Below are 23,851 nucleotides of genomic sequence, written 5' to 3'. Positions count from 1 at the left end.
GCTATTCTTGGTCTTTCACCCTTCCACATAAACTTTAGAGTCAGTTTGTTGGGATCCACAAAAGAATATTCTGGCATTTGATGTGGATTGCATTGAGTCTATAGATTAATTTTGGAAGAAAGAAATGATGTGTTGACCATATTGAGTCTTTCTATCAATGAACATGGAATATCTCTCCGTTTGTTTAGATCTTCTTTGATTTCCTTCATCAAAGTTTATAGTTTTCCTCACATAGAACTTTTACATATTTTGTTAGATATATTCCTCAGTAATTTATTTTTTTGCTGCTAATGTAAATGGTATTTTAATCTCAAGTTCCATATGTCCAGATATGTAGGAAGTCAGTTGACTTTTTTTAAGACTTTATGTTTAAGTAATCTGTACACCCAATGTGGGGCTCAAACTCACAACCTGAGGTCAAGAGTCAGAGGCTCTACTGACTGAGCCAGCCTGGTGCCCCTGACTTTTATATATTAACCTAATATTCTGCAATCTTGTTACAATGTTATGTTACATTCTTGTAAGGAATGTTGAGTTTTGTTCCAGTAGGTAGTTAAATTCTGTAGATCATCTTGACCTTGTGGCAGTTAAATTTTATGTTTACTGGGGCAGAGGTATTTCAGTTTTGTCCTTAGTCTTAGAGCTGATCTCTTAGTCCTGGGATGTAATTTTTATTACTAAGGTATGCTCTTTTAGATGTTTCAGTGAAAATTCCCAGATGTTTACCAAGTTCCTCCACTTGGTAAAACTCAAACTCTAAACTCTGTTTCTACTACAGTGAGAAGATACTAGTCTTCTCAATTTTTTCCAGCTTTCCAACTTTTTTTTTCCTCGGCCACCTTGGAGTATTGCCTGATTCTGTGCAACTCAGGGGCCAGGCAAATACTTAAGGGGAATTTACATGTGGATTTTGGGGCCTTTCCCTTTATAGCTTCCTTCTCTGGGATTTTTCCCTCTTAATTTCTAGCTTCTCTAGCAATCTCAAACTTCATTCTCCAGTTCTGCAGGCAAAACGACTATGTGTTTCTTTTTGAATTCTGTCTGCCCCTGATTTGCAGGCTGGGGTTGTTCCCAGGCACATCAATGTGGATCTATCCTGCTGTGGTTTTCTTCCAGTTTCTACCAACTTTTTAAAAAAAATTAGTTTTATTTTTTCAGTGTTCCAAGATTCATTGTTTTTACACCACAACTAGTGCTCCATGCAATACGTGCCCTCCATAATACCTACTACCAGGCTCACCCAACCCCCTACCCCCTCCCCTCAGTTTGTTTCTCAGAGTCCACAATCTCTCATGGTTTGTCTCCCCCTCCAATTTCCCCCAACTCCCTTCTCCTCTCCATCTCCCAATGTCTTCCGTGTTATTCCTTATGCTCCACAAGTAAGTGAAACCATATGATAATTGACTCTCTCTATTTGACTTACTTCACTCAGCATAATCTCCTCCAGTCCAGTCCATGTTGATACAAATGTTGGGTATTCATGCTTTCTGATTGAGGTATAATATTCCATTGTATATATGGACCATATCTTCTTTATCCATTTGTCTGTTGAAGGGCATCTTGGTTCTTTCCATAGTTTGGCTACTATGGCCATTGCTGCTATGAACATTGGGGTACAGATGACCCTTCCTTTCACTACATCTGTATCTTTGGGGTAAATACCCAGTAGTGCAATTGCAGGGTCATAGGGTAGCTCTATTTTTAATTTCTTGAGGAATCTCCATACTGTTTTCCAAAGTGGCTGCACCAAATTGCATTCCCACCAACAGTGTGAGAGGGTTCCCCTTTCTCCACATCCTTTCCAATACTTGTTGTTTACCATCTTGTTGATTTTGGCCCTTCTACTTGGTGTAAGGTGGTATCTCAATGTGGTTTTGATTTGAATCTCCCCAATGGCTAATGATGATGAACATTTTTTCATGTGCCTGTTAGCCATGTGTATGTCTTCTTTGGAGAAGTGTCTGTTTTGTCTTCTGCCCATTTTTTGATGTGACTATCTGTTTTTTGAGTGTTGAGTTTGAGGAGTTCTTTATAGATACTGGATATCAGCCCTTTGTCTGTAGTATCATTTGTGAATATCTTCTCCCACTCCTGGGTTGTCTCTTTGTTTTGTTGACTGTTTCCTTTCCTGTGCAGAGCTTTTGATCTTGATGAAGTCCCAAAAGTTCATTTTTACTTTTGTTTCCTTTGCCTTTGGAGACATGTCTTGAAAGCAGTTGCTGTGGCCAATGTTGAAGAGGTTACTGCATATGTTCTCCTCTAGGATTTTGATAGATTCCTGCCTCATGTTGAGGTCTTTTATCCATTTTGAGTTTATCTTTGTATATGGTGTAAGAGAATGGTCAAGTTTCATTCTTCTATACATAGCTGTCCAATTTTCCCAGTGTCTTTTATTGAAGAGACTTTTCTTCACTGTATATTTTTTCCTGCTTTGTTGAAGATTAGTTGACCATAGAGCAGCATTTTTCAAAGTGCTGGAACAAACGATCCTAAAATTTGTATGGAATCAGAAGAGACCCCGAATTGCTAAGGAAATGTTGAAAAAGAAAACCAAAACTGGGGGCATCATATCGTCTGATTTCAAGCCTTATTACAAAGCTGTGATCACCAAGATAGCATGGTATTGGCACAAAAACAGACACATAGACCAGTGGAACAGAGTAGAGAGCCCAGATATGGACCCGCAGCTCTACCAACTTTTGATAGCTTTCTAGTGGCTTCAAGGAGTTGTTTTTAAATATTTTGTTCAGAGTTTGTTATCATTGTTAGCAGGAGGGTTAGTCAAATGCCTTATTCCACCATCACCAGACACTACATGGAGCAGGCTAAGGAATTTGGACTTTATTCTGCAGGCTGGAAGATTTTAAATCAGGGAGTAGTCTGGTAAATTCTTGATTTGGGAAGATTAGCATAGGGGTGGTTTATAGGATGAGTTGGTGTGGAAGAAGCCAGGAGACAAATGAAGCAGGTGGAAGACTTGCAGTGGTTTGGAAGACAGGGGTCCAAGGGCTCTACTGGAGGAGAGAGACAGTTGAAATGCATAAGGTTGGTCACATGGGAGAGATTTAAAAAAAAAAAAAAAGGATCTAGTTTCTGTGAGGGGATGTGAGACTTTTCCATAGGAAAGCATTCCTAAGTGACCACATTCCAGAAAGTCTGGCCTGATTAAAGGTCATTCCAGAGTATATCTCTGTTAAGACTTGGAGAGTCTACTAATGTGGTGTTAGTCTTGGTAAAATGACCTAACTGAATCCTGAGTCCCTCCTGGTCTGCTGGTCTCCCTGGCTCACGTGAAGCCTAGATTGTCACCAGGATCTACTTTGACCTTGAGTCTGGGTTATTTGTGGAAGTAGCTTGTTTGCCTCCAGCCCCAAAGTCTGGAGTGCAACTGGAAACCAAGCTGTGGAAGGACAGGGAGAACGGGTTACAAATGCAGGATATACTGCCTGGGCATGCCTCAGCATCCACTGTTTGAGCCTCTTGTCCTTGATGTTGGGCAGCCAGCCATTTATCCTTGACCTTATCGACTAGCTTTTTTGTTTTTTCTTTCAACAGGTCAAATGGATGATGTACTGGATTATATTTGCACTTTTTACCACAGCAGAGACATTCACCGACATCTTCCTTTGTTGGTAAGTAATCCAGGACATGGGACTTTTCAAGGGAAGATGTTGCCCAGTATCAGTGGAGAGGTAGGAAATTTCTAGAAGCAGTCTCAGTCTTACTGGGATAGTTTTAATAAATTAAATCTATAAAGTTGCTCTTCAAGTAAATATTTGTTCAATGACCTTATAAGAGCAGGTATTGTTCTTATAATATAATGATATAATGGTGGACAAAATAAATAAAGTTCCCCAACTAATGTAGTTGGTAAGGAAACATTTATATATCAAAACAAAACAAAACAAAACAAAAAAAACACCAAAGGGAAGAAACAGTACACACAAATTTCCCTTTGACTAATAAAACTAGGTTTCTCTCAAGCACCATTCACTCTCACTATAACTACTGTTCACCATTGTATATACTTTTAACATATTTATGTATGTACATATATACACACATATATACTTTTTTCTTTCTTTTTTTTTAAGATTTTATTTATTTATTTGACACAGAGAGATCACAAGTAGGCAGAGAGGCAGGCAGAGAGAGAGAGAGGAGGAAGCAGGCTCCCCACTGAGCAGAGAGCCCAATGCGGGGCTCAATCCCAGGACCCTGGGATCATGACCTAAGCCGAAGGCAGAGGTTTTAACCCACTGAGCCACCCAGGCACCCTAGATCTCCCTATTTTTTACATGGCTGCATGGAATTTCATGGTATAGACAGACCATAATTTAATCAATCCCCTTTTGATGGAAAATTTTTTTCCTTATAACAATGCCACTGTTATAGCAATGGAGCAAGTAAAAATTATAAGCTAGGTCCATGCATTGATATATTGCATTTTTTTTTAAAAGATTTTGCTTATTTATTTGACAGACAGAGATCACAAGTAGGCAGAGAGGCAGGCAGAGAGAGAGAGGAGGAAGCAGGCTCCCTGCTAAGCAGAGAGCCTGATGCGGGGCTCGATCCCAGAACCCTGGGATCATGACCTGAGCCGAAGGCAGAGGCTTTAACCCACTGAGCCACCCAGGCGCCCCGATATATTGCATCTTCGAAGGTGAAAGAGGCTGTAGATAATGTGTAGCATCTTATTTCTCCTTAATGAGCCTAACTTTCTCTGTACCACATGTGAATGTATACTAAATGTATAGTCCTAAAAGTAGTTCAGAAATACCCATTCATTAACCAAATTTATTTCTACAACTTGGAATCATGGGGTTGGTTTTTTATTAGGCTATGTTGTATGAATGTTTCACCATGATCAATTATCATCAGAAAGAATAATAAAAATATTTCCATTTTGGAGAAACTCCTTACCCAAAGAGCTTCAGTATGAACTTACCCTCTGGGATGTCATAGGCCAAGAATGAGACCCAAATACCACTTCTGTGAATCTTGTTTTGGATCAATGGTCTTAAAGACCTTAGTGTGTAGTCTTCCCCCGAAAGGAGGCTGGCTTTCATCCCCACTGGGAGACATAGATGTCTCAGCCATTGTGTAGAGAAGAAATGTGGATTACCTAATGTATAATGTTGGTGCCATGTGCCCCAATAAACCACAGACTCAGGATGGACTAAGTCTCCAGGAGTGGAGAAGGAGCTCTGCTGAGCATCCTTTGTCTTCCCCAGGCTGCAGGGTCTGGTACCAGGAGTAAGGCCCCATATTGGGTAAAGCCATGTTGGGGGGGGGTTCCTGTACCCCATGGGGAGATGAGGGAAACAGGCCAGGCCCAGTGAAGACTGTGTCATCAGTTAAACATCATGGCCACCACCTCATGTCCTCCGGTCTTCCCTCTGAACAGTGTCCTGTGTGTGGTGCTGGGTGGCCTTCTGCTGTCCTTCTGTCCCTCCTCGCAAATATCATGGGGGACTAGTGTTAGTCTTATGAGCTCTTTCCAGGGGTATTGGTATTTCTGTCTCACTGCTCTTGGCCAAGTAGAAATCTGGTCTAGTGATGGGTGTAGTGTCCCTGGTAATTGGAGTATATTTTTACTCATGGCCCTGGGACTTCAGAGTTTCATACTTAATAAATACTTATCAGCTATCTCTGGATTGATTTGATTTTGATTTGGGGGGAGTGTATGAGCTTTCTGTTGCTGCTGTAACAAATTGTCACAGGTTTAGGAGCTTTAAAACCACAGAAATTAAGTATTTCAGTTTCTGTGAGTCAGAAGTCCAGGTAGAATCCACTGAGTCCTCTGCTCAGGGACCCATGAAGCCAAAGTCAGGGTGTGGGCCAGCCTGAGCTCTTCTCTGGAGACTCTAGGGGAGATGCCACTTCAGGCTTATTTGGAGAGTAGGCAGAATTCAGTTTCTTGTGGCTATAATACTGAGGTCCCCATTTCCTTGACAAGTGCCTCCCACTTCAGCTTCAAGCCCGCAGTGCCTGTCAGAGCCTTCTCAAGCTTCAAATCTCTGCCTTCTGCTGCTGGCCAGAGAAAGAGCTCGACTTCTGCTTTTAAGGGATCATGTTATTAGATTAGACCTACCCCCAATAATCCAATATAATTTTCCTATTTTAAAGCCAGCTGGCTGATAATCTCAATTACGTCTTCAGGTTCCCTTTTGCCATGGGAAGGGAACATATGGATGAGAAGGTCATGGGACCAAAATTCTTCTGACCGCCGGAGGGCCTCTGATACCTGGGGTTTGGGTGCCTGTGTGTGGGTGCAGGTAGACTCCCCCTCTTCCTGATCCGTGTGGAGGCCTCAGCTGGCCCAGCGTAGCAAGAGCTGTCCAGTGGTTTATGTATGGGATGTGAGGGTCTTGTCCATCTTCTGCAAGAAAGAGGTTGGGAACCTTCACTGCCTGCTTTAGCCCATAGTCTGGTCCTGCCCTCAGCCTGCTTTCTCTTTCTCTGCAAACCCGAAGGCGTTATAGGTCACAGCTGTCTTTGGGCAGAGTCTTCCCACTCCCTCCTGCCTCTTGCTCAGGGAATGGCACAGAACAGGCCGATCAGACAGACAGAGCCCTATTTCCCCCTTTCCAGGGACATGGACACCAGCTTGGCAGCTCTGCACTCTCTGTAATGAGAGAGAGAGAGAGAGAGAGATTGAGAGACTGAAGCTTCTGTTCTTCCTGGAGGCACCTTCTGGCTTCCTGGGAAGCATCTTTAACACTGGTTCACTTCCAGGATTGGAGATGGCCCCTTCCCTTTATCTTCCTCCCTTCCTCCCTCCTCGCTCATCCCCACTGCACTCTTTCTACCACTCCCCTAGGGCAGTTTTCTCTTCATAGTTAACTTCTTTTAAACTTTCTATTGATGTAAACAGCAGTCATATATGGTCACAGGAGATAGAGGATGGTGACTTCTCTCACAACATCCATAGGTGATTTCATCTAGTTTTCTAACATTTACAAAACACTGTATCACATGGCAAAATGAAATTGAAACCGTACACTAAAAAGTGAGGCTCTCCTCCCCCAGGCCTTCATTCTCTCTCTCCAGGGATGCGACTGTTAAAAGTTACCTGTGTGTTCTTCCAGAAATTTTCTGTGCACATTAATTGCATGTGTTTTGGCAATTTCATCACGTGTCCAAGCCTCTGAGGAAACAGTTACCCCTCAGGAGTGTGAAGGTATATCATCGGAAGGGTGGGAGTCTTCACCTCCCCCATGCACTCCAGGGCTGTGCACCTGTATCTGGGGAGGGAAATATATCCTAGCAGTCAGGACAGTTCAAGGACTTATCATCAAGGAACAAGCATGGTCCTTCTCCGCCTCTTGGGTGAGGCTGGGACGGTGGTAGGTCAGGTGAAGGTGACTTCTCCTTCACCTTCAGCTGGTTGGTGGTAATTGCATTGGTAGAGCCAAGCGAGCCCAAGGCCTCTGGGTAACAGGGTCTGAGTGGCTCAACTGGGAGACCCTTATGATACCTCACAAGGGCCCAGTTCTGGGGTGATGATTCCAGGGATAGCTCGAGATCATCCCTCAAAGTATACTATTAGGGGTGTGTGTATGTGTGTGTGTGTGTTCTTGATGGGGGAAGTGTGGTGTGGGAAAGGGATTATCGAATATTACCATGTGTGTTTGGGGTTGCTAAAGGAGTCACGTATACCCACGTGATTGTCTATCTTAGGTGTCTGAAGTCTACTACTGATAATGCTTTTGCTTTTGGAAAAGGGACTAAAAGTCTGGGATGCAAAGAAGACTCTTTGTTGTATACTCTTTTGGATATTTGAATTTTTAAAAACTATATGCATGTATTACCTGTTACAAAAACATCTTTCACATAGCCAACAAAAGCGGTGTCGTGTGATAGATCCCTTGGGACTGTGTATCTTGTACTGATGCCTGAGCTTGCTAGATTCATTTGCCTTCCCCTTGGGGCTGGTAAATAGTTGTTTTCAAGACAAAATTTCCTTCATTAATAATCAGTGGAGGGTTCCAGTGTGGCAAAATCATGCCTCTGTTCCTTCAGCCTCTTGTCTGATGGCTGTGAAACATTCAGCAGTCTTGACATGACCGTGTCCTGGAGTTGCAGAGGGAATATTCGGCAAGAGCCTGCCAGAGGCCAAAGGCAGCGGACCAGGGTCCTCGATGAGGAAAGCAGAGTGGCTGGAGCTGCTGATTTGGGAGTCTGTGTGAGAGTTGATGGCTCTGAACTGACTTGCCAGAAATCACTCTTTATTTTCAGCTGCGTTACGGGGGGGCGAGAGCGTGAGTGGGAGGAATTTACTTTTCTGATTCTTCAGACTAATGCAGGTGTCCTTTTCCCTCAGAGGATCATGTTCTAAGGGTACCCGGGATTTGTTTTAATCCAGTATGGTAAGATGCACAGACTCAGGAATGACTGTCATGAAGGGAGCGGGTCGTTAAACTCACAGGTCCCTAGAAACAGGAGGCACAGCACGCGTGAGGTCAGTCAAGAAGCAGAGGTAGGAAGTGTGGGCAAGAATCTTTATGGTGGTTTCCATGGAAGGAACAGGCAAGGCAGAGTAAACATGTTTAGGACCAACTAGTCTGAATAATTTCTATGGGCTCTGGGGTATTGGGGCTGTCCCTTGTTGGCTGGTACCTGGCCCTGGAGTGATTAGAGCAGCTGGAGAGTGGGCCAGAGTGTGAGAGCTCCTAAAGGAGGTGGTTGGGATATGGGTTCTGGATTGGTTGGTTTACATTTGAAAGGCTTGTTTGTGGGCGAGTTGTTTCCTATCTTTCAGAATTGGCTAACCCAGAGAGGGACAGTCTCTTCAGAGTCAGGAAGGCCCCAAGATGCCAAAGCATTAGAATAAAGAAAATAAAAAGACATGGTATTAGTACACAGCAGAACAGCCAAGTATTGTTGCACAGGTTGTACATAGCACAAGATATCTGGCCAAGGTGGCAGGTGGGGCTGAAATTCAAATGAAGCCCTGTTCACTAGTCATGCTCACAGGACTGCCTCCAGTTGAAGGGACTGGCATACAAAGGCACCACATGGGCTGGCAGAGGCCCATTTTGACACTTGTCTCTGGTTGCTGTTCTGTGTCTTTTGCAGTTCTTTGATCAGTCTCTGTTTTTCTGCCTGGACCATCAGTTCCAAAGATACAAGACACTCTTATCTGTTTCCCACTAGACTGAAAGCCCCAAGAGAGCAGGGATCAGTCTTTTTTATTCAGCATTGTGTCCTCAGTGCTCAGCACAAGCTAACACGTGTTGGAGCGGATAAGTGTTCATGTGATGAATGAATGAATAGTACTCAGGACTTCTGACTCCAGGATTATAGGTTATCTGCGCTCTGAACTCTTCTCTTGGCATGAATCTGCTCACCTGCCGTAGGATATATTAGGGTGAGTAGCATCCTTTTTGCTGGCAAGAGTTTGGCTCCTATCCCTGCCTCTTTTGAGACCAAAAAGACAGCCAAGAAGGGGAAGCTTTGATTCTGTCTGGAGGTTCTTGGTTAGCTCCTCCCTGTTCTAAATCCTCCAGGGGTTTGTGCCTTCTTGGCCACCAGTGAAGAGTCAGTGGCTGGGTGTAGGGCTAAGAGGGCCATGGCCATCTGACCCCGCAGGCTGTGGCTGGAGCCCCGGCTCCCACCGCAACAAGTGGAACCCTGCAGGAAGCCCCAGCAGTTGCCAAGCATGGCCGCAGGGTGGTTGCTGGAGAGAACCTGGGTCCCTGGCTTGCTTTGACAAAAAGAGAAAACAAGAACCTGCTTTGAAAAGATGCCTTGTGTGAGGGGAGGGGGATCATGGGGGAGGGGCAGCAGGTGCTGGCTGGCTCAGTTGGTGGAACGTGCAAGTCTTGATCTCAGGGTTGTGAGTTTGAGCCCCATGTTGGGTGTAAAGATTACTTAAAAAAATAAAATCTTAGGGCACCTGGTGGCTCATTCAGTTAAGTTTCTGCCTTTGGCTCTGGTCATGATCCTGGAGTCCCAAGATCGAGTTGCGCATTGGGCTCTCTGCTCAGTGGGGAGTCTGTTTCTCCCTTTAACCCTCCCCCGTCTTGTGTTCTCTCTCTCTCTTTCATTTTCTCTCTCTCAAATAAATAAAATCTTAAAAAAAAATAAAAATAAAAAATAAAATCTTAGAAAAAGGAAGGGAAAAAAGGCGGCTTTGGGCTTTTGCTCTGTGTTGGCAAGTGCGCACACCCTTCACCAGTGGTGGCAGGAGGGATCTGGAGGCCTGCAGAAGAGGCGTCTGTGCAGCTGGGTCTTGGGGTTGTGTTGCTGAGAACCGAATAGAACATGTATTTTCTCATCTCTCTCCAGGTTTCCATTCTATTATGAACTAAAAATAGCCTTTGTAGCCTGGCTGCTGTCTCCCTACACAAAAGGCTCCAGCCTCCTATACAGGAAGTTTGTACATCCCACGCTGTCTTCAAAAGAAAAGGTAATTTATGCTGCTCAGGTTTTCACTCCTTCCGGCAAGTAAAAAATTTAAAAAGTGATCAGTAAAAAGGACAAAGTGTTTTATTGTAGGAGACCCTCGATTTTCTCTTATTTCCCTCCAACAATTTGTTCCTTCTAATCTTCTTTTTTTAATGTATTTTTCTGACATGTTTAGAAATCGTGGTGAGATCCTCAAAAAGATGTTATGTATCATTACTGATTGAAAAGCATTTCCATAAATTGAAACAAAAAACAACAAAAGATTCACTCAGAATTCAACTCCCCAAGCTGAATTTCCTTCCTTTCATCATGCTCAGCTCCCATCCTTTTGTAGATATGATTTTTACATAGACTATTGAAAAATACTTTTAAAACGTACCATAGGAAAACGGAACCATAATGAGATTAAATGACTTGAACTAGTGCCCAGATAGCTACGGACTGACACTGGAAGATAAGAAATTCTTGTGCAGTGTTTGCTTTATTGTTCCATGATAAATACATGCCTACCAATGGAATCCCTGCTATTTTGGTAATTATCAGTTGGTAAGGACTAGTGAGAGCAGTCATAATAATTTGTTTCATGCTATTTACCTTTTGTGTTTATTTTGCTTCGAGTTGCTTCACAAACATCTTTGCAATGAAAATATAGATTTGTCTAATGCCAGAGATGGGAAAAATAAGACAGGGAAAAATTGCAGGAAAGGGTCAGCAATAACTAAGAATTCAAGTAAGAATTACAACTTATATCTCTTGAAGAGAAATTTAGTTATAAGCTACGTATAATGGCACTGTCCATAAAATGATTTTTTGTTTAACATCTCTACTGAACTTAATTTGCAAGATTTGCTTTCACTGGATTGCTCTACTGTTTTTTTTTTTTAAGATTTCATACAATAATAAATGCATTACCTTTGTCTTACTAAATTGCTTTGATAACTTTGTTTTTTATGCATACCAGTCTTTTCTTTAAAATTTTAAGTATACCAAAAAAACCCCAAATAACAAAAAAACAACAGAAACCCTTAATATAGATACATTTAAATTCTGAGATCTTAAACATGTTTGCACATAACCGATTTGTACTTGATCCTCATGAGGATTCATGAACCCCACAGTACCTTGAGATTAATTTCTTCTTTTGACTTATTGTCTTAGAATAAATTGCCAAGAGCGGGGTTACTGAGTCCAATATTGTATAATTCATTAATTCTATTACATGATCTTCTAAACTGATTGAGATATGATTCTTAACATAAAATAGGAGCCCTGTAGGTGGCTTTATATATAAATTTCTATTGTTTCTGAAAGTTGAGTACTTTGGCCTTCTGGGGGAAGATTTTAGGGGAACATAGTAATTGGATGAGCAGACTACTATAGACATTTCTGAGAATGCTTTTAGGAACCAGGACACAGCACTGCCTGTGTCGGAAGGGTGGATTTTGGGGAATGGGAGCTCTCTCATGACCTGGTTGACAAATCCCTATTCTTGGCACTTCCCTTTCCCCAGATGCTGGGCTTACCCTGAAGCCACCAATGTCATTTCCAGTAAAGTGAAGGTGACTGACTCTTACGAGATGCCAAGAATCCCCACCAGAGTCAGTCAGGGGTCACAATGAAAACTTAGTGTGGGGACTTCCTGGGGAAGTCTTGAACAAGGAATGCACAGGGGTTGACTGTCCCACTTGATACCTCAAAGCAAAGGAAATGCACTGATGTGCTGAACTTCAAATGAGTCCAAGGACAAGTGTCATTGTATTACTGAACTCCAAAATGAGCTACTGTGATGTACAAAACAGCCGTTCTTTAAACAGTGACAACAAAACAACCCAGCCCAAACAAACAAAAAGAATAAGCCAGACTCGATGCAAATTTGAAGTAAACCACTGTTTCGGTCCCTCAAGGAAAGAGACTTCAATCCTCTTTCCAACCTCTCCCCTGACCCTGGGGATATTGTTGGATGACTTCTCATTTCTGTTTTTATTTCGTTATCCATAAAATGATCTCCCTTATCAACAAAAATAGCACTTACCTCTTTTTATGTCATCTCTCCCCTTGATACCTACACGGGAGGGATTTGGATATAGTATGAAATAGCTACAGAATAGTAGGATTTCAGAGCTGCAAGGGCCTGACCCCCTTGAGATAGGAAGATGACAGTGGTCCTCACTTACTGAAACCAGCCACTGTGTTAGATCTTTACTAAAATGGTCTCGTGTATTCCTTGTTGTGCTCCATGAGTTAGATACTGTCACTGTCCTCATTTTTCAGATGCTAAACACTTGCCAAGCCCTGACAGCCAGTTAGTGGCAGGTCTGAGGTTAGATGCTGGATTCCTGGCATTCTCTCCTTCAGTTCTTCCATTCCTTCAATGTCTTAGAGAGTAGCTGTGTATAGAATGCAGGACCGTCCACATCCAGGACCCCTGGAGCCTTCCTGGAAGGTTAGAGGACTTTAGGAACAATCCTAGGCTATTGCTCAAAGAAAACCTTCCTAGATCAGTAAGTCGCTGTTTTTTTTTTTTTTTTTTTTTGAAATTCCTCTTTCACTTCCCTGTATCTCTTCTGTTTCCCCTCCTCCTCCTGTCTACTCTTCCTCCAAAAACACACCCCAAAGTGTCTATGACTTTTCAGTCTCAACGAGAATCTGTGATTGGGCACGCTGCCAAGCCCAGTGCTCAGAAGGGAGGAAAGAACAGAGATTTATTTGGACCTTCCAACTCAGTGTGCCTCTGCTTTTCCTTCAACAGGAAATTGATGATTGCTTGGTCCAAGCAAAAGACCGAAGTTATGATGCCCTTGTGCACTTTGGGAAGCGGGGCTTGAATGTGGCGGCCACAGCGGCAGTGATGGCTGCTTCCAAGGTACTGTGCGGGGGACCGGGGTGGGGGGCCATTGCTGAGCATCACAACGTGTGAGCATCTCCAGCCTGCCCATCCACACTGTTCATTACCCACGCTACTTGCACAGGACAGGCTCAGGACCAGGACCAATCAGTGGTTCCTCATCTTTTGGGGGTCCCTTTGAAAATCTGATGGAAAAAAATTGGTGCATCTTACCCCCAGAAAATTGTGCCCATGCACACACACACGCACACAGACACACACAAACACGCTCACACACAAACGATGTGTGCAGTATTAAGAGGTTCCCAGAGCTCCGGAAACTCATGGTGGGTCCCAGATGAAGACCTCTGAATTACTTGGAGCTTCAGCCTGAGGGAAAGAGGAAACAAAAAGGGAGGAGTGAGCGCTTCTCTACAGTTTCCCAGGGTGCACTGGGAGAGACCCCTAAATCAAAATATGGCCAGGTGGGAGACTACCAGCGTGAGTGGGTAGCTCTACGCACACGTGGCACAGCAGACCCCAGGGAGGAGCCCAGGGTCCCACAGGAGGTGAGTGGTTCAGACACGGAGGGGGAAGATGTGTGTAGCAGCGGCAACTAGAGCTGGAGGAGGTTTGAAGTAAAGACTGGTGGGGTGGGACACTGGGTGGAGACCTCACTTCCTTCCCTTTCCATCCAGCCCTGTTCATGTCCTCTTGTGGTCCTTTCTAGCTTCATCTGTCTCACATCACATTCTCCTTGTCCTTTTGTCCGTTTCTCATCGTGTACTCAGCCCTGAAAAATTAAATTGGTAGACATTTCCCTTGGAGTAAATCCAGCAGATTGCCTTGTGTTTCCTGGTGACAGTCCTTATCCCCAGTCCAAATGTGGAGGAGGGGTCTGCCTTCAGCTGAGGTGGAAGAGAGGTAGTTATACTAGTATTTGGGAAGACCCACTGGCTGGGAGGTGAGTTGTGTGAGCAAAGGGAAGCCCTATGTCCTAGGTGGTGACTGAGGGTTTTAGGCAAGGGGGAGCAGAGCTGTGCAAGGCTTTGGAGGAGGATATTTGATACCGACCTTGGTGGTCCATGGGCCCTGAGTGGATGGTCACATGGAGTGTATCGACAGCCCGCTGGATCAGGGGACCGAGCCCGGTTTTCTGTGCCCTAAACCAAGAAGCACATTAGAAGCATTTCTGGAAAAAAAGACTTACCTCTTGGGGTTGAGTGTTTGTTTGAAAAGTACCATCCACTTGAAGCCAAGGCATTCTGCAGGCAAAGTCTGAGAGAGGGAGAGAAGGAAAACCCAAAAGGAATGATCCCTATTCAGAGAAGCACCAGCTCCTTCTGTAACACAGAACCGTAGTGTGGTGTCCCCCATACTCCAGTAGCTGCTGGTGAGGTGACGGATCCCAGTGAGTATCCTGGGAGGGGACATTCCGCTTTGGTGTGCCAAGGAGAGGTATCAGGATTTACAAGGAGCAGTGAACGCTGAGATCCTTCTGTTTGAGATGTAACCATTTTGTGCTTTTATTTTCAAAGCTAAAAGATAGAACTCAGCATTGTTAAACTCTTGATTCATCAGGCCAACTTTGCAACATGAAGCTACAGAGAAACCTTCTCTTGGCCCCTCTGCCCCATCTCCTCTGCTTCTGAAGCCTGAAGGAAGATGGGTCACTGTTTCATGTCCAATAAATGTGAGATATTCATCAGGGTGGCTTAGTGTGGGTCTCCTGGCCGTACAGCAGCGTGTGTGCAAATGTTACTCTGACCGTAATTCGGCAGGGCCATCCTTTTCCAGGTCTGCCTCAGGCTGGAGCCTCTCTTGATGCCATCTTGGCCAACCATCCACCAACCCCTCAGACCACTGTGAGCCCAAGCCTCCAGCCAGGCGTCTCACAACAAGGGAGCTCCATACGGTCTGAAACTTGCCTCAGGAAATAACTGCTCATTACTTCTTTCTGGTTGTGCTACAGTAATGAGGGATGCCCACTTCCTGCTGAATTTGGTTTCAAACGGGAAGGCTTTCTGCCTTTTGGGGACTTTGCTTCTCCTCTCTAAATATAAATATCTTGAGAGGGAAAGCCTTCTATTTTTGAATAATGCCCTCTATTTTTGAAACAGATGTGTACTTAAAAAAAAAAAAAAGAAGAAGAAGAAGAAGAAGTAAAATCCAGTCTGGCTGAGGGGTAAATCAGTGGTTTCCACAGCAACAAAGGGTCACTGTAGGCAGGGGTCAAAGGATGATGACTCACCAGTAAGTCCAAATCTGGCTTTCATGTCCAAACCACCTGGGAAGCCTTGTTATCATTTTTTAATAGATTCTCAGATGTGCTGATACAGAATCTCAGGCAGTAGGCCTAATCTCTATTTTTAACAAGTTCCCCAGATGATTTTTAAACAGGCAGCTCTGCCCAGGTCACTGCCTGAGGCCCCTTCCAGAGTCAGAAGCACACAGGTGATTAGGGTTCAAGCACTTTACTGGAACATTCCTGGGATGCAGAGTTAGCTTCTTAGAAGCGCTAGCCTTGAGAATGAGAAAGTGAGTGTGTGTGTGTGTGTGTGTGTGTGTGTGTGTGTTTCATTTCCTTACAACTTCATGCCAGTTCAGAAATATTACGGTGGGAAGACAAATTCCTCTCCTTCTTTGTAACGCTCCTAAGAGCCTAGCACAGTGCGCTGCTCCCAGCTGAGCCCTGAACAACCTTGGTGACCCCCTCCACCCCTGCCAGGGGAATAGTCAGAACAATTTTATGGGGGGAAAAAAAAGACAGCCTGCCAAGTCTCCCACGACTAGGGTGACTGTACGGGTTAATGTCCAAACCAGGACACATCTGAGAGGGAAAGGGGTGCTGGAATAATTACAGCAGGAATAGGTATACATGAGGCCTGTTCCAAGCAAACCAGGACTTGGGGTCACCCTACTCATGGCCCCCATTTACAACTCTTGGACCCTGCCTCTCTCCTCCTAGAAAACACCCTCAATTCACAAATCAATTCTCACTCTAAATATCTACTACATTTAACCAAATGGACACACAAGAGAGTGTGAGCTACATGAAAGACTGTGTCTTATTTCAGAGAGATGAGGGTTCAAGTACCTAGATGAGGGCTCACACCTCCCTGTCTTCTGCTCTCTTTTCCATCCTTCGAAGGCTCCCCAGAGAGGAAATACGGAACTTAAAAGATCTTTTATTTATGCTTTTTTTTCTTTCCTTTTTTTTTCATTGAAATGTGATCAGCATGTAAGATTATATTAGTTTCAGGTGTACAACATAATGTGCCCACACTTTGAGTTAATAGTTTTTTTTTCTTTTAGGGTTGAGCCCTGAGCCCTGTCTCCCTCCCCACCCCCCGCCAAAAAAAAGTTTGCAGAGTTTTTGCATCATCAGGAAGAGTAAAGAAACTTTGTACACTATATTGTAGCAGTATAAGTTGTTATTAATGTTAACATTATTTTATCTTAGAAGGAAAAAAAACAACACAATTACACATGGGAGATTCCCCACCAGGCCCACAAACCCCCATTTCACTCCCAATCCACTCCCAATTTTCCCCAGGGTCTAATCCCTCTCTCTGGAAGTGTGGATGCATCTTTTCTTTCTATGAAAACTGCTCTGTCTCCTTCCTGAGGACACCTTTCTCTGGGACAATCTGTCTGAATGTCCCTCTTCTCCAAGTTGGCTCTGTGCCTAGATGGGGGTTGTTTCCTAGCTAGTAATTCCACCCAGAGGGAAAAGTGAGCTCCAGGGTTTTTTAAGACTAGAATTGGAAATCTCTCTCTCTCTTTAAAAATAATACTCTAGAATAAGCGAAACACACCCTCACATGGAAGAGAAACCATAGTGAGAAAAGCCAATAGAACAAAAGTTGGAAAACAGTGAGGTGTCCAACGCCACCCTATGGCTTTTGAACTTGGAAGCACATCTAGGTTTCTTCTACCTGCCTGGTTCTTAGACCTGGTAAACCAGCCTTGCTTGTATTTGTCTCATAACCTGAAAAATAATGTCGTTTTCCTCCCCCTAGAGATCCTATCCCTAAACCAGTTCCACTGGTACCCATACCATTGGTAAAGTCACTTGGTAACACACCTGCTCCAGGTGGTGCTGATAGTCTGTGAATTTGGGATTTTTCTGCCCCAGATTGTATGCGCGCTTTTCTCCCTGGAATCTAATATTTCCTATTTAAATTGTTAGCTTCTGGAGATGAGAGACCCCAGATTATTTTCCTTTGTTTCTTGCTTAGGGAAACGACAACAACAGAATAAAGAGCCCAACAGTGCCTACTTGGTTAGTATTCTGCACGTGTAGCTACTCACCAAACCTTGTTGAATGATCTCAAGAGTAAACTTTTTTGATTCTCTAGTCCTGCTCTTTCCATGCGAATTAATTAGAAATAAGTACATTTAGAATACAGTTCCTCAGTCATACTAAGTCACATTCCCAGTCCTCAGCAGCAATGGTAGCAGATGGCTGGCATGGACACAGAATGTTTCCAACATCACAGAACGTTCTCCCAGGCAGGCCTGCCTCAAGCCCTCTCTGAAGCCTTTTGGGTTCTCCTTTGCCTTATTTTCACCCTTCCACCTGCAGGGCCCTGACTTTGACAGGCCCCCTCCCTTATCCACTCAGCTGATATGAGGTTCAGCGGCAAAATAAGGAGAAGGAAACTTAGCTTACAAGGTCACCCTCATTTCTCCAGTGTCTTCCCTGGTCCAGCCCCACTTTCACACTATGACTCCGTTTCCTCAATTTGCCAGCCAGAACTCACTTTGCCTGCAGTTATGGTCGTGGTCAACAGCCACTAAGATAGAGCCAGGCCTTGGTTACAGCCCTAGCATCTAAACAGCTGGGCACAAGACACAGAGCGACAAATTGTAGTGTTTTCCCACTCATTTTTTAAATTCCCACTCAATTTTGCCTTGAAAATAAAACTCTACAGAACAGTTCATCATAGTTTTTTTTTTTAAGTCGTCTCTCAATTATCCTTATCTTTAATCCATCGCTGGTTTTTCTAAACCTCTTGCTTGGAAAAAATACTGCTTTCAATCCACCAAGAAACTTTATTTTTGGAACCAGAAGCTCATTCCCAGAAGCTCATAAGACTAGTGACTTGGGGCTTCCGGCCAGACTGGAGTTGTTTCCTGTTGTCCTTTTTTTTTTCTTCCCTAGCTACCTTTGTATACTAATTAGTTGTAAACTACCTGTTTACAGTTAATCAGAGAGCAGGTATTGATTTCCCTTTTATAAAACTTCCCTGTATGGGCTCCTGCTCAGAAGATTCTTCCCAGGAAGAAGACAAGAATGCTGTCCCCTCTAGGTCCCTGTGTCTCACTTCACTGTCACACCCTCCAAGTAGCTGAGGAGCAATCCCCAGCCATTGTGCTAGGGTTACATCAAGTAAGCCTTCTTCCCTCTGTTTTAGCCAAGGACAGTGTAACATAAAATTAATATTTAGAATTCACCACGGCAACTGGCGTTAAACACCAAGTTTATCTAAACTGTTATGGACAACCTGCTGAAAAAGTTTGGAAGTATTGCCTGCCCTCTAGGTCTCCCAAACAAATGGACTCACATCCCAGCTGAGCTTTCCGCAACTTGTCAGAGCAGAGCCACTCAAGACTTCCCGCCAGAGCGGGTCTACCGTCTTGGCCTTCATCGCGCAACAGCCCATCTTCCTGAATTCCTCTTCTCTGGTGTTTCTACCAAAACTACTGCCTGTCACCTCACTGCACCTGGTAGCTGGCCAGGGAGAGGACAACCAACCAAAGACGCAGAGCCACCAGTCTGCTGAAGAGGAAGGGCTGGGAACTCATGCAGATGTCTCTTGCCGCCTCTCTGTTCCAGGTTTCCCTGTGGAGGGTATATGCAGCCAGATGTCTAAGTGGGAAGGAAAAGCCTGCCCGCTTACCTGGTCTCCGAGAGGAGGTCTGAGAAAGTATTTTCGAGATCACCTGTGAGCAGGAAGGAGCTGCTTCTTAGCTGTGGTGATGTGGCACCTTCTTGGTTTCTTCCTCCTCCCTGACTCTACTCTCCTGCTCACTCTGTCCTCCTCCTGTAGCCACCCACCCCAACAGTGCTGCGTGGGATTTCTCCAGAACCCCACCTCATTCTCCTCTCCCTCCCAGGATCATCTCATTCTTTCCCTCACCTTCAGCTGTCCCCTGATGCACTGGTTCTCAGATAGACTTCTCTGCCAGGGGCTCAAGAACAGTGTTTCTGATTCTCTGCTGAACTTCTCCTCCCCTTGGCTCCTTGATACCTTTTAGTCAGCATTTCATTAACCGTGAATCCGCCCTCCTCTTGTGTCCCATCTCTCTGATGACAATGAAATCACCATCCACCCTCTCGGGCCTTCAGGCTCCAGATCTCAGTCATCTTTGATGCTCCTCCTTCTTCCCAAATACTCTTCAAGTCCTGCCCATTTGGCATCCCTTCCCTTCCTCCAGACCTTCTTCCCCACTCTCTTCCTCAGGGCTTGGACTATTGCAGTAGAATCGCAGGTAATCCTTACTCCTCTCCCTTCCTCTTTGAGCCCTGATCCCAGCTCTTCCACCTTGTCTGGTCTCTCCTTACCTTTCTGGCTCCTCTTGTACTATACTCACAGCACCATCTTCTGTCCTATTCCAGAAATAGCAACTCTGTGTGCTATTTCTAGACTTTTCTCTTTCCTGCCTCTCCTCCTCTCGGCCTTCATCTGCCCCTATTGCCACCGTTTGAAATCCTGTCCACCTTTTAAGGTCAAAAGCCGCCTTCTCCTTGGAAACCTCTTCTGATTCCAGGTGGAACTGTTCTCTTGTGTCTTGGTTACCATATGGCACTCTATTGTGATCATTATAATTCATGTCTTATCTAGTAGGTGCTCAGTCAATGTTAAAGGAATGAAGGACTGTTGTACATATTTTTTGCTGTTTCAGCTAATAGAGCAAAGCTTCACATCACGGGTGGGCCATGGAGGTAAGCAGAACCAGATTAAAAACCCCAGCTCCCACACTTATAGCTTCATCTCTGTACATCTCAGTTTCTTCATCTGCAAAATGGGCATGACCGTGGTACCTGCCACAAAACATTTATGGGACAGTGTACCTGGAGACTTCGCAGAATGCAGAGCTCATACTACATGCTTCATGAAGGTTGCATATTACTCACTTCTCCTCTATGTTGGTTTCATCTCGAGGTTTATCGTTATTCTGTTGAGCAGAATAAAAGGAACGTCAGATGCTGGCATTTCAGAAGCTATTTACAATTCATACTCTTCTGGAGAGGAAGCTGAGTTTCCCTCTCATGTGGATCTAGACTCTTCCCATCTTTTCTCTGTGGTGTGGTAGTGAACACAGTGTCTGGTGCTACCTGGGCTCTTGTCCCAGTTGGCCTTGCCTGTGCTGGGTCTCCCTGGGGCAAACCCTCCAGCCCTCAAGTTCAGGTCCCTCATTGCTCTCCACCTGGCTTTCCATACCATTGTTTCCTCCTCTTCGTGTCTGGGGGAGTGGGTCCCTGAAGTCAGCTTACAATAGTGAGCACCTGCCCTCCCCCAAGAGAGAAGGAGTGTCAAACCTGTGGGTTGCTAGAGCAGGCAGGGAACTTAGATGCCATCTTTGCCCACCCCCACCTTACTTCACAGGACTAGACACTGAGGCCTGGGTGTTGAGTGGCTCACCCAGGGTCACACAGCTGGGATACGCCAAGCTGGGTGCAGAGTAAGACTGTCTAGTTCCCAGTCCATAGTTCCCTGCATCACTGTAAGCACCACAGGCCCCTCCCCAAACCCCCTACTCCCCCTGCACACACACGCTGGGCTGCCAGTTCCTGATTAGTGTTTGGGGTATATCACCAGTCCCCGAGAACACATGGCTGAGTCCCGGAGAGAGGACTGTCTGCCACTGAGCATTTTAGAGTCATTCATAGCCCTGGCTATTTCTCAGGTTGTCTGCCAGCTCCTTTTGACCATTTTATATCAGACATCCCTCGGAATGAAGAAGGCACGTTTATCTGCCAAAGGTGGCCAGCAAATGGCACTAAGGCAGGCTCCCTTCTTTGCCCTGAGGCAAGGCTGGGGCGACACTTAAATGCGGGATATGGTGCAGACTAGGCTGAAGGAATTTGGATCACAGATACATGTTACTATAAGATCTAGTTCCTTTAAAGCTTCATTGCTTACGATACTCTGGGCATATTTGCAAATGTAACTGTAGCTCTACTTCTCACTAACGGAACACATGGGTCTTTGGGGATGCTGTCCCCCCACCTCACTCCGACCCTAGTCCTTTCTCCCCCTCATTGTCCTTTGGCAACATCCCTCCCCTATCCCCTCCACTCCCCCCCACCCAGGAAGAGGGGTCTGCTACCACATCACCCTCCCCTCAGGGCCTCTGGCTCTTCAAGGAGGAAGCAGACATGTGGCCCTGGCTTCACTCAAATTTGAGCTCTCACATGAGTCTGAGACTCGAGACCACTCCCAGGTGTCAGCCAGCTGCCCTCTCTCCCTCCTCTGAAAGTTGGCCCCACACTGTGTCATCTTTGTCATTTGCTGCCTGTGTGCATTTGTGCCGAGAGGCCCCGGGCTAGACTGTGAGCTCCTTGGGAGTAGGAATCCCATATCGTGTTTCATATTCACCTTTGTTCCTCTGTGGGGGCTTCACGCGGAGCTTTGGAAACACTCCCTCTGCATCTGCTGCTAATGGAGGAAGGAAGAAAGTTGAGTGAGCGAGCAAGTGTCCTAGGTGAAGACAGTATGGCGCCCTTCAACCCTGCTTTGGAGGCTTGGTGCCCATGGCTTTTTTTCTTTTCCCCTTTGTCAGGTGGCTCGACTCTTTCATTTTGTCTCCTCTTTGGACCTCAGAGAAGGGCAGGTAACCCCGTTGAGAGGTGTGACTAACTCCAAACAGATCCAGTCGGGTGGAGAGGCCAGCAGCCCCCTCCACCCACCAGCCCATTGTCTGGATCCGAGCCAGGTGTTTCTTCTCCCGACACCTGTGTGTGTATGTGTGTATTAATCCCAGAGCCAGTCCCTCTTCAGTGTCCTTCCAGAGCCTCTTTTTTGTGTTAATTTGATAGCATCTAACATGTGATTAACTTACTTGGGTTTTTTTTTTCTTTGTTTAATGCCTGGAGAATGTTGAATTTGATAATTGATGCTATTGTGGGAGAAATCCTGTCTCTTTCTTTCTTTCTCCTTTGATTGTTAATCTAATGTTATGTCACAGTCAAGGCCCCCCATCTCCATCCAGCATGTCAAAAAGGATCCTGCTTGGCATTGATGTGAAGCATGTGTAGCTAGAAGGGTTAACTCCGTCAGTGAAGTGGGTAGCTCCTTAGAAAGAAGCACTAACTCATTCTGAATTGCCAGTGGGAAATGTGGTTATGCTGGTGGCTTTCTTATCAATTGCCTGGCTCACTAAAACCTGTTGTCTTTATTCTCTTTGTCATTAGTTACAAGCATTTGATATCTGGGAAGGCTCTGCTGGAGCCTTCCCCTGTGACTTGGTGTGTCCCTCTGGAAAAGAGGACCTCATCAAGGGCTTGCAGCCAAGCTTAGCTGCTGGCTGAGCCTGGGCTCTGTGGGCCCTAATGGCAGGCATCCTGTTAGTGGTAAATTGTTTTACTTGGAATGCCAGATTATTAAAGGTCTGGGTTTTCCAGGAACAGCACCCCCCACCCCCGACTAAGAAAAACATCAAAACGGGCACTTCGCTGGCACGGTCAGTGGAGCGTGCAACTCTTGATCTCAGAGTCATGAGTTTGAGCCCCACGTTAGGGGTAGAGTTAACTTAAAAAAAAAAATTTTTTTTTTTTAAAAACATCAAATCATACAGAATTTGGTGTGTGTTAGCAAAGTGGCTTTCTCATTCCTTACCAGTTGAGGGAGAAAGTAAAGATCTCAGATTAATAGAAAGTTCAGTGACACAGTTTACCTCTTCAAGTCCAATTTCCAAAGAGTTTCAGCCACAAAAAAAAAAAAAAAAAGATTAAAGAATCAGGAATGGATTACCCTCCCTTGTCCCCAGGTGCATCTGTAGGATTTCTGGGGGTTCTAGAACCCCCAGGCCGTGCTGTGTTGACGTGCCCAGAAAGCAGCAAGGTGGGTCTGTGAAAACAAACAACAGGTAAAGAAAGAATAGTAACAAAGCTGGATAGATTTGCTTTGACACCATAGCGAATGGAGAGGTCAGGAGGGCAACAGATTATAAGTCAGATTTGTTCTCATAGAAGGCTGAGTATGTCTCCCTTCCCAGTCCCATGATGGGGGGCTGTGGAGAGGGTCTTCCAGAGGCAGGTTGGTAAGGATACTACTGTCATGTCATATGATAGCCCCAGGACAGGCTCAGATGTACTCAGAGTAGGCTGACCTTAGTTCATGAAAGGGCTCCGGCATTCTAAGCTTTTCTACGGCTCATATTCTGAACTGAGTGTGGGCTGGGGAGGAAATTGATACAGGACTTTAAACAACACACACACATACACACTAGACTCTATTCCACCATCAGAGTTACCATGGGAGACCCAACATTTATTTTAGAGATTTTCAAATAATTCTAGAAACCCTTATTTTGGAATTGCAATCAGAGCCAGCTAATGAGCCACAGAAGAGGGTCATAGATTCTTGAACTCAGAGTTTTCCA

General features: G+C 44.9%; 1 protein-coding gene across 1 annotated transcript in view; it reads left to right on the top strand.

Moving 5' to 3' along the window:
- The window catches only part of LOC111148154 (receptor accessory protein 1), a 102,526-nt gene that overhangs the window by 60,437 nt on the left and 18,238 nt on the right, over positions 1–23,851 (top strand). Inside the window, exons 3-5 of the mRNA XM_022504594.1 lie at positions 3,556–3,632; positions 10,294–10,414; positions 13,163–13,276. Of these exons, the coding sequence (XP_022360302.1) occupies positions 3,556–3,632; positions 10,294–10,414; positions 13,163–13,276 (312 nt within the window). The remainder of the gene's footprint in view (positions 1–3,555; positions 3,633–10,293; positions 10,415–13,162; positions 13,277–23,851) is intronic.

Source organism: Enhydra lutris, unplaced genomic scaffold, assembly GCF_002288905.1.
Source record: "Enhydra lutris kenyoni isolate GAN:26980312 unplaced genomic scaffold, ASM228890v2 scaffoldscaffold18, whole genome shotgun sequence".
Lineage (NCBI taxonomy): Eukaryota > Metazoa > Chordata > Mammalia > Carnivora > Mustelidae > Enhydra > Enhydra lutris.
This window is presented reverse-complemented; position numbering and strand designations above follow the sequence as displayed.